The 18,956-nt window shown below is 35.3% G+C and overlaps 1 protein-coding gene across 5 annotated transcripts in view; it reads right to left on the bottom strand.

The window, feature by feature from the left end:
* The window catches only part of Btbd10 (BTB domain containing 10), a 54,528-nt gene that overhangs the window by 20,014 nt on the left and 15,558 nt on the right, over positions 1 to 18,956 (bottom strand). The window contains exon 1 of one of the 5 annotated variants that reach the window (XM_057779852.1): positions 14,872 to 15,181. The exons of the other annotated variants lie outside the window; for them this stretch is intronic. Coding sequence (XP_057635835.1) covers positions 14,872 to 14,996 — 125 coding nt within the window. The 5' untranslated portion in view covers positions 14,997 to 15,181. Of the gene's footprint in view, positions 1 to 14,871; positions 15,182 to 18,956 lie in introns of those variants that run through there. 5 annotated transcript variants of the gene reach the window in all.

Below are 18,956 nucleotides of genomic sequence, written 5' to 3'. Positions count from 1 at the left end.
GACAGAATCCTGCTATAGAGATCCAGCCTCTCCTACCACCCAGTACTGGTATTATAAGCATTTGCTACCTAACCTACTATGTATGGCATGAACTGACTTCTAAAAGTAGGCTTAATAACATGAAATATTCAGGCATTTAAATTTCTTTGTAAGGGAATCTTAGAAGGAGAGCACCACATTCTAAAACACCAATTAAAAAAAAAAAAAAAAAAAAAAAAAAACAGGTTTGGGCAAAATAACTGTTCTTACCAAGCAAGTCTCCAAGCAAACAAGATGAACTCATTTTTTAGAACTTCTTCAAATTTATTAATATTTTAATTTTTAAAAAGTACTTTACTTTCTGATTGTAGAAAGTCAGAGATTTAAAAAATGTTTACATGTTACATAGACTGAATTTTACTGAGAAGTAACTGAGAACATCATCATTTAGCTAAAATAGTCTAGTAAGAGAATTCACTCTCAGTATCATTAAATATGTACACTACAGGCATAATAATGTGTCAAATGACAATTTAGCTAAGATCCAGTATTAACATCTGTTCTTATCTGTTTAAATGCCATAAAATGAAGCTCTCTAGAGCTTACCTGTGTAGTAATAATACATTAATAATACATTGAGAAATGTAAACAAGCCATGTTATCCAACTTCCAAATGTAAAATAGTACATCACAAATATTTTATAACTACTAAATGAGTGACGGGCAAATGCTTTAGAATCTCAAAATAAGAAGGCACTGCTAAAGTTAGGGGGCTGACAAGACGATTTACTGACTAAGGGCACTCACTTGCTGCCAAGCCTGACAACTGAGTTTGAACTCAGAAACCTACATGGTGGAAGGAGAGAATCATGCCCCCTGCAAGCTGTTCTCTCACCTCCACATGTGAGCCCCACAAAAATACTACATAAATAAGTAGATAAATGTAATAAAAAATTTAGATTAGAGTTAGTCACTAATTCCTAAAAATATGTAAAATTTTAATAATTAAATGAAAACAAAAAATAAAAATCAACAATAAAAATACAATGTAGGTATAGAAAAGGCAATGGTAGTAATCACAGACTCAAGACCATTTAGAAATATAGCATCTGAAAATGTTTATATGACAGTCACAGTTTAAGAAATAATGTAACATATTTTAGAAGTAGAAGGAATTCTTGATTTTACAGTAATAAAAGAGTTAGACCCAAACTTTCCTTTAATAGTTACATATTATTTTGAGTTATATAATATTCTGGAAACAGGCCCCTATAGGTTCTAAGATTCTATCCACTTTCTACAGCTGATATTAGGAGTAAACCAACAGAAAGGGTAGCAAAGCACTGGTCACAGTGCACCTCTTAAAAGCAAGTTGTTAGTTGTTTAGTTACAACAGATGAGGACAGAAAAGTTCAAACTTCCAAGTCTGTTTAGTCATACAACACTAGCCAAGGTGGTAGTGATACTGTAAGCTGAGTCTTGATTCATGTTAATGTTCCTCTCTACATTACAATGTTTTCTTTTTACCAAAACCACACTGGTTAAAGTGTAATCTTACAATTCCAAAGGCAGATTTAAACCCTTTAGTGACTCAAGGTCACCTTTTGTTAGTTTATTAACTATACTGCTCTAGGTTTTTTTTTTTTTTTTTTTTTTTTTTTTTGTGGTTTGTTTCACTAAGGAAATCAGTCACCACCCTGCTATAACAGAGATTGCAGGCAGAGAAGATAAGGCAGACTTAGTTACTCCTAGGGATATAAAATCAGTCTGTTAGCATTTGCAACCATGTTTCTCACAAGCCTTAAGAAGAAAAAAACTTTCCATTCTCATGTTCCTTCTAGAAAAAAAGGGGAACAGTTATATTCTTAGAACATAACCGTTTTCTTCAAATAGAACCAAGAAATTCTACTACTGGAACAGGAATTTTAGAATTCCTGGCTGACTTCTGAAGAAGAAAAAAAGGAGTCTATATTAATAGAAGGATCACATATGGGGGTGGTGAAGCCCCCAAAACCTCTATTATTCTCACTGCTAAGTTTTAATCATTTTGTACTACAAGAAAGCAAATTTCCTAAATGTGATCTAGTAATTTCATAGACTGTCCAATCACAACTAAGGCTAAGCAAACACAGGCTAAATATTCAGTTGAATAAGGGCCAAGCAGATTAATTAATTAAAATGGTCTTTTTATAAGACATCATTTTTAGCTTAAAAAATTAGACACTGCTAAATGTTCTACTGAAATACTGCCTTTATTTCTAAACTCCTTAGATTTTAAGTAAATGCAAATGGTGCCATCACATTTCTTTATATGTCAAAGAGCATGCACCTTCAATCAGCCTTCAGAAATCGGGTGTTACAGAAGACAAATTATGTTCTCCTCTATTTGATTAAATAATATTAAATCACCAAAACATTCTGAAGACAAAGCAGTATATGCAGAATAAACAACAAGGACAAGCAAGCTCACAGTGACAGCTCTGCTCTGGGCTGCATTAAAGAATGTGCACTGTGTCACCTGAGACAGGTGAGAAAGAAAGTAGCTCATTCCAAGTACCTGCTTTTAGCAGTAGCAGGACTGCAGTTATTACCCTGTTCAACCAGCTTCACAGAAGAGTGTAAGAAGCAAGATAAGCCGAGCTTGTGTATGGTGTGGGTCAAATTCAATATGACCTCCTGGATGGAATCCCCAAATGAAGAAAAGTGAAAAGAGAAAATGTGGAATAAACAACATCTGGATTTCTCCCAAATTCGATGAAAATTACAAAGTCACAGATACGCATCATAAGTTGCTTCGGTGGTTTGGAAAATGAACCCCAAAGGAGATACGGTTTTGTTGGAGTAGGCGAGGCCTTATTGGAGGGAATATGCCACTGTGGGAGTGGGCTCTGAGGTCTCATATATGCTCAAGCTATGCCCAGAATACAGTTCACTACCTGTTTCTGTGGATCAAGATATAGAACTTGCAGCTCCTCCTCCATTACCATGTCTGCCTGCATACCACCATGCTTCTGGCCATGATGATAATGGACTAAACCTCTGAAACTGTAAGCACCATGATTAAGTGCTTTTCTCAGTAAGAGTTGCTGTGGTCACGGTGTCTACTCACAGCAAAAGAAACCCTAACTACAACAGCTGCTTATATACTTTAAAGAAAAATACAACACCAAATAATAGGTTCTTGGTGGTCTAGAACAAAACTATCTTTCAAAAACAAATTTAAGACAAAAAAGAAAATTGATCATGAGTCTATCTATCCAAAAGATAAAAGGAAACAATTCCAGTAGAAGAAAAAATAATGCCAGATAATAATATAGATCTATACAAGGAATGAGGGAAACTGAAAAGAGTAACTAACTGCAAGGCAAAAGTATTGTTTTTCTTACTGTTTTGTTCTTCTTAAAAAATTAGCTTAAACAATAACTGCAACAATATTACATGAGTGCAATAAAACAAAATTTGGGATTGGAGAGAGCAGCACACTCTTGAGGCTTTATAGTACATAAGAAGTGACACAGTGCTGGAAGGTGTATTAAAGATAGTGTACTGGAAGAGCTAAAGTAACCATTCACTCAAGACAGAGTTTTAGTTAAAATGTTAAAAACTGAAATAAAATGAACATACACACACACAATTATTTGAGGCTATAACAATGGCTCAGTGGGTAACAGTATTTTGCTATGTAAGCATGAGGACCTAAATTTAGATCCCCAGCATCCATGTAAAAGGCAAACACAGCAATGTGTCTGCAACCTCAGGGATGGGAGGAGGGGTAGTTCTCAAAGCTCTCTGGCCAATCAGGTTCAGTGCCAAGATCTTATTTCAAAAAACAAGGCAGAGAGTTATAGGAAGATGGCCAACATTAATCTCGAGCCTCTACATGCCTGTGTGTGCAAACACACACAAAATTCACACAAATATACACGCCAGTTGATCCAAAAGACAAGAAAAAGTCAGGAAGATGGGAGGAAAAATGGAATAAATGGAAAATAATAGCAAGATAACAGACTCATATACGAATTATCTAGGCCACTTAAAAGCAAACAATCTACACCATAAGAGATTATTTGACGGGATACAAAAACCAAACCTAACTATCCCACCTACAAGAAAAACACATTAAATATGAAGGTACAGAGAGATTAAATATAAAAGGATGAAGAAACACACGAGGCTATCATCAGTACAATGACAGACAATGGTGGTCATTGTAATAGCAATGCAGAGCTCAAAGACTAAGTTCTTTCATAAGAAAAGGGGATAAATTCATTAAGAACACATAACTCAAATGTTTTTCTGCCTCGAATTATATAAATCAAAAACTGGTGAAATGAGAATAGACAGCCTCACAATTACTAGCGATTATAACACCGTTATATTATTTTTATATTTACTTACTTGATTACTTAGGTATTATGGTCATAAGAATTAAACTCAGAGACTCATGTATAAGTTCACATCTAACCTGTACTCTCAAGTCTACTGAAATACAAGAGGAAGCAATTTTAATAACACTATCAACTGATTTGACCTATCTTATAGAACACGTTATAGAATAATAGCAGGAAAATCATACTTTTTATGTGCATACAAACATTTATAATAACAAACCATATTCTAGGCAATAAATCAGATCTCAATAAACTTAATCATACAAAGTATTTCCTGACTACAACAGAATTAAATTAAAACTGAAAATAAGAAAATAAAGATTCAGAAATTAAATAAACATCTTTATTTAAAAAGGAGTGAAAAGAGAAATTTTAAAATTCCAAACACAAAGAAACTAAAAATCATCCATCGTGTCAAAAATCTGTGCTATCGTACGATACCATAGTAGTAGGGGCCAAACTTAACACTGACTCTTGTAGCAGAAAGAACAGTCTAAGAAAATGACCTTAGTTTATAACTCAAGAAATAGAAAAATTGAATCCAAAGAAAAGTAGAAAAAACTAAGAGCAGAGCGAAAACAGTAAAGTCAGAAAACAGAGGAACAAGCAGGAAAACCAAAGGAAGCAAAGCTTAGAGGCTCCTAGTCACGTAGGAAAAAGACTGAGAAAGCAGGCACAAATGGCTACAGTCAGCAATGTTGTGTTCAAAGTCGACTGAAATTCAAACAACAGCTAGTAATAATAATAATAATAATAATAATGATGATAATGATGGTAACAGTAATAACAGTCATTCCGAAAAATTACAAGCCTACCACAGTTCACTCAAGAATGCAGATTTGCTGAATGGCTCCATATAGATTAGAGAAATTGGATTTATAATTTAAAACATTCCTTCAAAAAAACCCTCCAGTTCCAGATGAACATTTCAAACAGAAATAATACCAACCCTATGCAACTCTCGCATAAAACTGAAAAGACAGAATTTCCCAACTCATTCTATGAGGTCAGCATTATTCCAATAAAACCAAAAAGAATCTCAAGAAAACTAACTATAAACAGACAAATATTCTAAGTGTTTTTGATAGTTATAGCAATACATGAAGATATAATAATTCCACCAATTTAATGCAATTTATCTAAAAACCCAGAAATGGTTAATAGCCTTATTAATTATTGAGGAAAATAACATGTATCTCAATATATAAAGAAAAAAAATTTGGCAAAATGCAAATCTACTCTTGATTTAAATATAAAATACAAATCAAACCAAACCAAAACCTTAGCACTTCATCAAGCAGATAGAGAGTATCTATAGAATATTCAAGTATATTCAAAATACTCTGCCTAGGAAGAGGGAAACAAAGTCAAGGGCTTCTTATACTCAGTGTGTTGCTAAAATGCTGCAGTCTGGATCTCAGTGTCTCCCAGGGGTCCACATCTTGAATGCTTTGGTCACAGGCCTGTGTACTATAGATGTCTGCTGGGGGTTTGCTAATTTAAGAAAGTATTGAGGGCATACTGGGGATATGCCCTTGAAAGAGAGTTTGGAAGCCTGGTCCTTCCTTCTCTTTTTTAGTGCTCTGGCATCATGTGTAAGGAGTCTCTCTCTCACCGTGCACTATGGAAACATGCAATGCTGCCACAGACGCAGCACAACAGGGCCAGGGAGTGTGCACTGAACCTCTGAAACTGAGAGCCAAAAAGACACGGTCTCTTTAGAAACTGATTATCTCATGTAGAAAGCATTCAGAATGGTAAAGTGGTAATCCATCTTTATCCTCAAGACCACATGATCATCTAGAGTAGATCTTACTCAAATGCTATCTCAACCAAATGAGCTGAGCACAGGTGCAAAATACTAGATCTCTATTTTAAAATCAAGTCTATTCCTATATACAAAAAAAAGCATTCTAAAATTGAAAATTTTAGAAAGCAATTTATTCATTCAAACATTCAAAACATGACATACTTTCATGAATCAGAAGACTTAATACTGTTACTTCTTTGTATGCTGACCCCAGGGATACAAACAATTCCAATTAAAATACCATACAGTGTTTTGTTTTTTAATTTTATGTGTATGGGTATTTTGCCTGCATGTATGTCTATATACCATATGCATGCCTGGTGCCCCTGGAGGCCAGAGGAGACTGGATCCCTTGGAACTGGAGTTACAGACGGTTGTGAGCGGCCATGTGGGTGCTGGGAACTGAACTCAGGTCCTGTGGAAGAGCAGCCAGTGTTCTTAACTGAATCATTGCTCCAGTCCCATTAAGCCAAGTAGTTATTTGAAAAGAGACAAACTATTTTGAAATCTGTAAGGAGGAAAAAGGGGGTAGAGTTCAATGGCATGCCTGTTTGACATGCGTAAGGTTCTGGACTTGATCCTGAGTGCACACAGGGAATGCAAAGTGACTAGAATGATTTAAATCACTAATAAAAAAAGGAGAGTTATAAGATTGACAACTTGACTCCAAGACTTATTTGTAAAAATCACAGTGGGGGGCTGGAGAGATGGCTCAGTGATTAAGAGCTTTGCCTGCTCTTCCAAAGGTTCTGAATTCAATTCCCAGCAACCGCATGGTGGCTCACAACCATCTGTAATGAGATCTGGTGCCCTCTTCTGGCCTGTAGGCATACACGCAGATAGAATACTGAGAATACTGTATACATAATAAATAAATAAATAATTAAAAAAACAAACAAACAAACAAATAAATAAATAAATAAATAAATAAAATCACACTTATGAATACAATGTAGTATAGGCATCATGACAGACAAGCAAAATAATCGACCAGAAAAGAACCTACATACATTTATATAGACAATTTCAACAGCATTCAAAAGTAATAAAGGAAGAAAGTATATTTTATCAAATGGTACTGGAAAAGATAAGCAATGGACATTTGACTTCTAGAACTGGAAAGAGCAACAGGATTCTGGTCTGGTCAGTAGCTCACATTATACACAAGAGTTAACTCAAAATGGATCACATACATAAACATAAAACTTTAGAAATAAAAAGCAATATCTTTATAAGAATAAAGTGATAATTGACCATTAAAATAAAAAATTTTGCTCTTCAAAAATCACCATTAAAGAACAACAAAAAGGCACTGATAAGAGAAAATAATTCTGGGTTCTAAAGGACTTATACATATATTAAACTTCCAAAATAACAGAAAAAATACAAATATAGATAAAATGAAGTATATAAAATTATACTTCACTAACAGATTCAACGTAATGCCCATCCAAATTACAGCAAAATTCTTCAAAGACCTCGAAAGAATGGTACTCAACTTCATATAGTCAAAACAATCCTGTACAATAAAAGAACTTCTGGAGGCATCACAATCCCTGACTTCAAACTCTACTACAGAACTACAATGCTGAAAACAGCCTGGTGTTGACATAAGAACAGACAGGAGGACCAATGGAACCGAATAGAAGACCCGGATATCAATCCACACATCTTCGAACACCTGATTTTTGACAAAGAAACAAAAAATATCAAATGGAAAAAAGAAAACATATTTAACAAGTGGTTCTGGCATAACTGGATATCAACATGTAGAAGAATGAAAATAGACCCATATCTATCACCATGCACAAAACTTAAGTCCAAATGGATCAAATACCTCAACATAAAGCTGGCCACACTGAACCTTATAGAAGAGAAAGTGGAAAATACGCTTGAACGCATTGGCACAGGAGACCACTTCCTAAATATAACCCCAGCAGCACAGACACTGAGAGAAACAATAAATGGGAACTCCTGAAACTGAAAAGCTTCTTTAAAGCAAAGGACATGGTCAACAAGACAAAACAACAGCCTACAGAATGGGAAAAGAGCTTCTTCACTAATCCCACATCAGACAGAGGTCTGATCTCCAAAATATAAAAAAAAAAAAAAAAAAAAAAAAAAAAAACAAAACTCAAGAAATTGTTCACCATAATCCATTAAAAAAAAAAAAAATGGAGTACAGACCTAAACAGAGAACTCTCAACAGAGGAATCTAAAATGGCTGAAAGACACTTAAGGAAATGTTCAACATCCTTAGTCATCAGAGAAATGCAAATCAAAACAACTCTGAGATTCCATCTTACACCTGTAAGAATGGCCAAGATCAAAAACACTGATGACAACTTATGCTGGAGAGGTTGTGAGGTTGTGGGGTAAAGGGAACACTTCTGCATTGCTGGTGGGAATGCAAGCTGGTACAACCCCTTTGGATGTCATTGTGGCGATTTCTCAGAAAATTAGGAAACAACCTTCCTCAAGACCCAGTAATACCACTTTTGGGTATATATCCAAAGGATGCTCAATCGTGCCACAAGGACATGTGCTCAACCATGTTCATAGCAGCTTTGTTTGTCATAGCCAGAACCTGGAAACAACCTAAATGCCCCTCGACCTAAGAATAGATAAGGAAAATGTGGCACATTTACACAATGGAGTATACACAGCAGAAAAAAAATAACGATATCTTGAATTTTGCAGGAAAATGGATGGAGATAGAAAACATCATTTTGAATGAAGTAACCCAGACACAGAAAGACAATTATCACATGTACTCACTCATAGGTAGTTTTTAAAGATAAAGCAAAGAAAGCCAGCCTACAAACCACAATCCCAGAGAACATAGACAACAATGAGGACACTAAGAGAGACTCACATAGATCTAATCTACATGGGAAGTAGAAAAAGACAAGATCTCCTGAGTAAATTGGGAGCATGGGGACCTTGGGGGAGGGTTGAAGAGGGATGGGAGAGGCAAGGAGGGGAGCAGAGAAAAATGTAGAGCTCAATAAATATCAATAAAAAATTTAACTTGCATATACAAATATTTTTCTAAGTTTTATATATAACCACTCAAAATTGGAAACTACTGAATGTCTGTGAGCAGGTAGGCAAACTTTTGTGGTATATTCCTACAGATGATAAGACTCATTAAACTCACAAGTTATACAACTCATAGAAGGAGTGATTCTCAAAACAACTATGTCAACTCAAAGAGGCAGACACAATAAAATACATAAAATTCTAGGAAATACAGACAATGGGTAGAGTTAGAAGACAGCTTGGAGGATGCACGAACATAAAGGGCAGCAACTGAGAAAAGGGGACTCGGGAAACTTTTGTAAAAATACAACATTACACTCATGGTGGTTGAGGCTTTTCGGTGTATAAAATATCTAACTTTATCAAACTGTACACCAACATCGGCTTTTTGGCCACACAACATGCTTGAGACTACCATACCAGGAAACCAGTGCTGAGCCACGCTCATTATACATAACGAATTTCAATTCAGTTTTTCTTTTCGTAATAGTCTTTTCCTTCCATAGCTTTCTCGCTGGCTCACACGAAAGTTTTCCCCACCAGCCGACACAGACTCTTACACACAGCTGTATAGTTTATGGTCTCAGAAACCAACAACAGATTAAAAATAGCTACAAGACCAACTGACCATTAACTATAGAGCTCACAGACCAACACTATCCAATAAAGCTATTACAAACACCTACATCGGATTCCTCAATCACGAACTCTTCCACATCACAATGTTTTATCAATAAGGGACCATTAACTTCTACTACCTCTTGTTATGTAAATAAACCAACTTTAAATAAAGTCAACCAAAATATCTACCTGCATTTAAAATTTTACAACTTTACCTTACAATGCTGCTTATTTCTTTATGCAATACTTATTACTTAATTACAAATGGCTCAGTTTTGTATAATAAAACCATAAATTCCTACAATAGAACTGTCATATAAAAGTCATGCATAATGTTTTAAAAATCTAACTCTAGCCGGGTGGTGGTGGCACATGCCTTTAAACCAGCACTGGGGAGGCGGAGGCAGGCAGACCTCTGTGAGTTTGAGGCCAGCCCGTACAAGAGCTAGTTCCAGGATAGGCTCCAAAGCTACAGAGAAACCTTGTGTCAAAAACACCAAAAAATAAAAAAATCCAGCTCTAAACACTGCTTTGAGATTTATGACACTAACCATGACGTTTCCTGAAGAGATAATATGCCAGGGTACAGCCACACTATGGGCTATCACTCTTAAATAAAAAGGTATAATAAACTACTAATAAGCCTAACTTTGTGAATGAATCTCAAGTGCATTATGTTGTATGAAGAAACAAAGAACCAAAAGTTTATCTGACTGTACTTAGTAAATGGCTTTAAAATGATAATGATGGGGGCTGGAGAGATGGCTCAGTGGTTAAGAGCACTGCCTGCTCTTCCAGATGTCCCGAGTTCAATCCCCAGCAACCACATGGTGGCTCACAACCACCTGTAATGAGGTCTGGTGCCCTCTTCTGGCCTGCAGGCATACACACAGACAGAACATTGCATACATAATAAATAAATAAATAAATATTTAAAAAATAAATAAAATAAAACGATAATGATGTAGAAACAACTCATGGCTTGACAAAGGTAGAGTTGGTAAATTTTTCAGTGATGATGTCACAGTTCTGTATCCTCATCGTGGTGGTGGGGAAATCATATATTAAAGAATAATAATGAACTCTTACAATTCAGAATTGTCTTGGTAAGTTTTCTACTGTCGTGCCAAACACCATGAACAAGGCAGCTTACGATAGAAAGCATTTAATTGGAGCTCAGGTTTTAAAAGGGTTAGAGTCTGTGACCGTCATGGTGGGAGAACATGTCAGCCAGCATACATTCATGGTGCTGAAGCAGTAGCTAATAGCTTACAACTGATCCAGGCAGAAAGAAAGAGAGGATGGCGTGGGCTTTTGAAATCTCAAGGCCCATCCAGTGACACACCTCCAATGAGGCCACACTTCCTAGTCTTTCCCTAACAGTCCCATCAACTGTAGAACACACGTTTAAATATGAGCGTATGGGGGCAATTCTCATTCAAACCACCACAAAAAAATAACAATTTCTAAAAGATTACAGCAGAGAAAGAAAATATCTGTAATACCCTCAAAAGAGAAAAAAAAAGTGAAAAGAAAATCAAACAAAGAAGTCAGTTTTCATGCAATATGCAGGTTCCTAAGAAAGAAGAAGGGAATAGAACTAACACAACAAAACTTCAGAAGCCCCTGACATAGTAGCATTCATGTCAGAAAACTGTTAAGACGAAAAACAGTATCTGCAGTGTGACTGGTATTCATTTATAGACGGTAACCATATCTAGCAGAGAGACCTGGCACAAGTACACAACAGTAATTATACTCTGAGGAGTTATCTTACTTAATTTTAAATATGTCTGTCTTTGTTAGATTTCTAACTAAGAAATGTGATGTGATAAAAAAACAACATGATCAAAGCATAGAGAGAATAATTTATTTGGCCTATATATTTTGATCACAGTTCATCACTAAGGAAGTTGGGGCAGTAACTTAAGGCCAGAAAAATATTGGAAGACAGGAACCAAAACAGAAGCCAGGATGAAATGCTGCTTGCTGTCTGGCTCCCTGTGGCTTGTTCAGTTTGCCTTCCCTATGCAACCCATGTTACAGTGAACTGGGTCCTTCCACATCAATCACTAATCAAAAGATGTCCTCACAGACTTGCCTACCAGCTATAACAGAGGCAATTCCTCAACTGAGGTTCCTTTTCCCGGACAACAATAGCCTGTGTCATGCTGACAAAAACAAACAAATGAATAAACTAACAAACTCATACCTTGGTATATCTTAATAATGTTTGTGAAGTCTAGCTGAAATTTCAGTATACATCTAATAATCTAATTACTTTATCTACTAGTTGTCTGAAACCATAATTAATTAAGTTCAAGGTCTGAGATATGCAAACAATTTCAGGAGTTCATGCTGCTAGCCTCAAGAAAGCCTGACTCAAACCAAACTTAATTTCTTTCCTGTTGTTTTGTTTTGTTTGTTTGTTTGTTTGTTTGTTTGAGACAGGGTTTCTCTATGTAGCCCTAACTGTCCAGGAAGCTTGGGTAGACCAGCCTGGTCTCAAATTCACAGAGATCCGCCTGCCTCTGTCTCCCGAGAGCTGGAATTAAAGGCATGCAAAAACACGCCCGGCTTAATTTCTTTATCAAACTAAAATTTTTCAAGTATCTGAAAGTACTTCTTATCCTTTTTTTTGTTTGTTTGTTTTTGTTTTTTGAGACAGGGTTTCTCTGTGGCTTTGGAGCCCATCCTGGAACTACTCTGCAGACCAGGCTGGCCTCGAACTCACAGAGATCCGCCTGCCTCTGCCTCCCGAGTGCTGGGATTAAAGGCATGCGCCACCAATAACTGAGAAAGGTGGGGAGAGAACAGGGACGGAAGCAGCCATCCTACATTGTTTTGTGTCATGTATTAACAGCCACCCTCAGCATCTTCTCATGCACAACACTCAAACCACACAGTAGTGACTAACAGACCTTACAAATATCTTTGATATCCTTGGAATTCCTTACATTTAGTCCCCTTGCCTACCTTACATTAAAAAAAAAAAAGGTTCAAACATATTCCAAGGGCACATGGAATGCTAACTGCAACTGCATTTCATTCTCATCTGGCCTTTTAGTTAGTTAGTCCTATATTATCCTTCTCGTTTCTGTTCCAAAATGTTGTGGCTGCTTCAAAAGCAGACACAGAATCTTTCAGCAGTTCTTATGCTCTTATAAATCTTCAAAGATCACAAGAATTACTAATAAGTAGAAGATGTTGATTGACTGCAGCTCCCTCCTTGGGTCATCTGCACCATTCTCCGGCTTCTGTGTCACTAACAAGCTTGTTCTCGTGTTTGTTACTAGTGTTTCTAGGGTTCTTCCTCTCTGAGAGCTTCTAAACCTTCACTGTCACACACTAGTACTGCACCGCCCTGAACCTACCTTCTTTCATGAAATGTCACACACAGACCTTTCTGGACAGTGTTCCCATTTTCTAATGTCTCATCTCATTTGAACCCCAATCTTCCTGATTTTAAATGGACTTTTAAAAAAATACAACTATCTGTTTCATTTAAAACACTGTGCATATCTTTAATGAGCTCAAGGTGAAATCATATCAAGGATCTTTTTATTGTTAGAAAAAATAAAATAAAAATTACATTTTTACTTAACTCCTTAAAACAGTCCTCCTTTTTGAAAAATATAAAATGAAACCATGTTAATAATGTCTCTGGTCAAATTTCAGAAGAACTACAATTAATTAAATGGCACTGTGTAACACAACTATGCTATAGGTGACCATGACAGATGGTCATAATTTTTAGAATATATCTTATATAACAGAACATTTAATAGTATCTGGAAGTCATTTAAAATATACATGTATGATATATATTCATATTTGGTTAAAGATGCAATGTCTAATGTTATTTTCTTTTACTAGAAAAGTAACATTTCTTCTATATGCTTTTCAGTGCTTATCAAATTGATGTAATCAATATGTATCACTTTCATAATAGGACAAGAATTATTACCAGAAAAGAACAAGCAGAACCAGAGAAAAATATTCCACAAAGTGTAAGGTAAGAAGATTCAGCCTGAAGTTCTCCTTTTATAATTTTATTATGGTAACAAGCTTATAAAAATCATTTCTAGGCCTAAGACCTCCAATATAAAATTTATTATATATGCATATATATCACATATAATCAATAAAAATATATAATATATAGTAATATATACATGCACACACATATATAGACAGATATAACTGAATGATCATATTTTTTGAGACTAGGCAGGGGAATAATAATGGATACTGAAATAAGGCAAAGATGTTATAATTACTTACATTAGAATAAAGTAATTTTAATACACCAAATATACCAAAAATCCCTACAAAATAACTGGTAATAAAGACAGAGGAAATTAAATTGTGCTAAAATTTCCTAACAAGTAAGCATTGTCACCTGTAAAGATTTAAAATATCACACCAAGAGCAATTATCCTGGTTTACAATTTTTTTTTATCAGGTTTAACATTAAATTACAGTAACACAAAGATCATGCCTGGCAATTCTTTCTCAGTAGCAGCATTTAGATCTTCTGCTTGCATCCTGTAGACTAGACAGTCGTCCAGCCACAGGGCTTCCCCATTCAAACAAATTCAGTCTTGTAAAAAAATTACTACATATAAACAATTCCATTCATCTCTAATTCATTTCAAAGAAAAAAATCTCCTTAACTCCATTTTCAGGTAATTATTTAATTTTTTATCTTGAATTTTATTTCCAATGTATCAAAATGCTTCAAAATTTGTTTCCTTAGTTAAGTTTTGCATTCATAAAATATAATACTAAATATAATGCATTCTCAGGTTACACGAAATAACAAAGCACCAAACCTATGAAAACAATAACATACTCCATTTATTTTAAATGTGCCATTAAACTCAAATTAAAAGAATGGTCTTTTACATTTAGAAATGTAAATGACTATTATGAAACAAAGGCTAAAATTTCTCTCTCTACCTCTCTTATATTCATTCTTGTATATAGTTATAATCCAGAGATAGCATGTAAAAAATGAATACACACCTTCCTTTAGTACATGCCAGGGTAGACACACAAAAACAAGAGAAAAAATTTAAAATCAGAGTGTAAAGGGACTCTGCTTTTTCAAACAATGCAGCATTGAAAGCCAGGTCAGCATCCTTGGGCATTACTAGGAAACTTTAGTTCATCTGGTATTTCCATCATCCTCAAGATTCTTCTGAACAATCAGAAAATCTTCCAGTCTCCTCCTACCTCACCTGTCCACAGACTTCCTTTAGCTTTCTCCCCTCTACTGTGTAATCCTGCTGCTGCAGCTATTTAAGCTTTAAATGTTCAGAGAATCAACCCCCTCTAAATATTAATTCAGCTCATTTTCTCACAGACACTGACTCAGCCGTGGGTTGTGCAGCACTGACGTTTCTAACCAAACAGCATCGTGTGAGCAGTGATCATCCCACTTCTCCATTCCTGAACAGTGATTGGCTATTGTAATTGATAGGCAGGTGGAAGAAAACGCAGGAGCGGAGGGCTTAGAGATATGTAGATCTATTGCCAAATGCCATCTGTAAAGCTAATTCTAGCTCTGATGGCTTGCCAGGTTTTAGAACTAGGATGCAGATAACTCCATCCTTCCAGTATCAGTGTATCTGTTGTAGACAGCGAGCTCTTTAAAGCCACAAGGAAAATACCTGCAGCCTAAGAATCCACCCACAACTATTCTGTTGAGAACTAAACTTTCCTATTCTAACTATTCTAAAGGGGAACGGAAAAGCATGTTTTACATGTAGTCTCCAAAAAAAAAAAAGCATGTGTGCTTCTGTGTGGAAATGAAACCTTGCAAAGTCTGATATTGGATATATGCATTTATCTTTAGAAACCTGAGCAGACTGCAGAGAGCAGTTTTTACATAGTCATATTCTATCAAATTCAAGAGCCTTTACTGTGTTTTTTTAGTCAGACATTTTAACATTTTACAAAAGAGGTGTTAGTTTTCTTTTTTTAAAAAAAGTAAAAAAAAAAAAGCCCTCTAATTTGTAATTTAAAGAAAAGTCATCACATTTCAGGCCAAGTATGCTTCAACTGAAATCACTGTTATCGACTTCAGCAAGCTAGAAAGTTCCTCTACATACACATTACCTATACTAGCTACATATAGCATATATGTATGTAACACAGAAGCAAAGCTCACTGGTTTTAACCTAATTTATTTGTACACAAATTCTAGGTTCATCATAGAAAACCTGCATTCAAAAAACAGAGGGAATTAGAATTATTTATATATATACATATGCATGCAATAAAAACTGGTGAAAATAAGGGGCATGGACTTGAAGGAAATTGGGGAGAGATTTGTGGGAGGGCTTGAAGGCAGGAAAGGAAAAGGAGAAATGTTTTAATTAAATGATAATCTGATAATCTCAAAAATAAAAAAATTGTATTACCTAGAAATCATGACTCCTATACCAAGCCCTTAATTATTAACCAAAGTCAGTACACATAGAAGGTAACTACTATTACTTTTATAAATCCACACTTATTTGATCATTGAGAGTAAAGAAGGTGGGGGGGCATTAAAGTAAAAATACTAAAAACATAAGGTTATTTAAAAATACACATAAAATAGCACATTTAAAAAAATAACTTATCTACTAAAATAAAAAAATAATTTATCTACTAAAATTAAATGAAGAAAATTATTTACTATTTACAAAATCCATTTTAGTATTTATAAATTGCCAGTCTTGCTTAAGGCAACAACAGACCTAAATTAAAAACTGTATTTCCTTATTCTCCGTCTCCCTGATCTAGAGATAGTGATATCATTTATAAGCAGATACTTATTAGAAATTCCCCCAAATATTCTCATTCCCCTTTATCTAGAAGGTAAAGATAATGGTTAATGCTACACATTCATCTTGTGAACCTGAGGGGAAAGTCAAACAAATTAGAGGACTCTGACCCTAATATTCTTAAGCAACTATGATGCATGAGGTACCTCTTTCCTCTGGATTTAAGTACCAAAACTACCACCACCACTACTACCACCAACAACAAAACCTCTTAAAAAGGGGGGGGGGGATTTACTCAAATGTCAAAATACTTGAGAATGAAAAGGGGGTAGGGAGTGGTGGTGAACAGGAGGAAATACAGAGTCTGAACATATCAGACATGAATTAGTAACCAGTCTGGGGGATAGGAAATGAGTTCATCATACCTCATCTATCTGTAACAATACATTATTTAAAATTTAAAAAGAAAATGGATGAGAATAACGTCTATAAATTAGAGCTTTGTGATCACATGCTTGGGCAAGACTATTAACCTCATTTTTTTCAGCTACCTAACGGAAACAGTGATACTATCCAAAGCTGTGCCCTCAGATCTGGGTAAGGTAATCTCCTGAAGGTCCTGACAGATATACCCATCCTTACTCTAATACTGTAAGCGCCTCAGGACTAGCTCATCTTATTTTCCTCTAACTCAAGCTGACAATGACCCTTTCTCTGAACTTCATTTTACAAGTCAGTGCGATGATTTATGTGTCCTACAATTTTCTAATTAGCCTATATATGGATCTAAGTACTCCACAGCAGTGCCCACAAGCACCCTGGCACCCTTTGAGTGCCCTCCTGAACTGAAGGCAGGTTTTTCTCTTTTGTTGTTGTTAAACAGCCCCTTTTTTTTCTCTTAGAGTGTTTTAAGTGAAATTGTTAAAATACAGGATGAGCAATTTCTAAAAGTAAGCTGTTTTTATTTGAGCTTAATATAAATCAGTCTTAGTATAAATCCACTCAAAAGGTTTCCCATAATATTAAAATAATTATTTATGTGTATGCATGTATGTCTGTCTAAGTTTATGTTATGCACATGCAGGTGCCCTATAGGCCTCAAGGCACAGGGATCCCCTGGAACTAGAACTGAAGGTAGTTCTAAGCTGCCAAATGTAGGTGCTGAGATTGAACTTTGGTCTTCTCCCTAGTCCCCACTAACATTTTGCTGACTTGAGACAGGGTTTCAAGTAGCCCGGTTGACCTTGAACTTCTGATCCTCCCAACTTCACCTACCAAATACTAGAGCTTAAGCTGTACTACCACACCTAGCTTAAAAGAAATTTAAACCAATTTCTTCTTCTTCCACTTTCTCCCCCTGCCCCTCAAAATGAGTCTCAGTTTGTAGCCTTGAATGGTCTTGAAGTTACAGAGCTCTGCCTGCTTCTGCCTCCTAGGTGCTGCCAATACACTGTCTTGCCTTATTATTTTTTCACTTTAATATCTTACATTCAAACAACCCTATATACTATTACTGCTTACCCCAAAACAGCATCAAAAAGTTGCTAACAAAATTCTTTGTAGCAAAGTACTTTGTTAGCATGCACAAAGCTCTATGCTCAATCCTCAGCACCACAAAAAGTTTAAAACACAGCCATTCAGGATATAATAGAGAGGTTACTGAAATGAAAACATCACTACTACAAAATTTTACCTCTGAATGCATGACCCTTTCTAAAAACAAACAATGACATTTGTACCCTTCTCACATCTTGATTAAATAATGCACTATTGCACACCAGCAGAAACATATCAAGAATTAAAAAGCATAACACAAAATTCACTTGAAATAGACACATGCACTATGATACATACAACTACAGTCCCATACAATGATAAAACTCATATCATTAAAGCCTCCAAAATAAGGACAAGATAATTATCTAGGAAATAAATGTGAGTCCTACTTGAAGGACATATACACAAAGAATAAAACAAAACAAAAAATATTTACACTGTGCAGCATGTACTTGCAAATTAATGAAATCAACTTAAGACAACACATGAAAGTCTGCAATACATGTATCTTGTCAGGTAAGAAGTTAGAAAGTACCTAATCACTTATTTGAGTAAGCTAATTTATTCCAGTAATATCCTCTACATAATATTCAGAAAACAAATTCTCTATGAAAACATCCTTACATACCCGTGCAATGTGGTATTTATGAACTGCCAGTTAATGTCTTATATTATCAGATTACAAAGTATTCTAAATGAAGCTCTCATTTTATCACATAGTGTGAAATCAAAGTTAAAAAATAACATAAACATAAGCATGAACTTTTGAGATCAACTTCA

Source organism: Chionomys nivalis, chromosome 8, assembly GCF_950005125.1.
Source record: "Chionomys nivalis chromosome 8, mChiNiv1.1, whole genome shotgun sequence".
Classification (NCBI taxonomy): Eukaryota; Metazoa; Chordata; class Mammalia; order Rodentia; family Cricetidae; genus Chionomys; species Chionomys nivalis.
The sequence above is the reverse complement of the archived record's forward strand: the minus strand, read 5'-3'. Positions and strand labels throughout refer to the sequence as shown.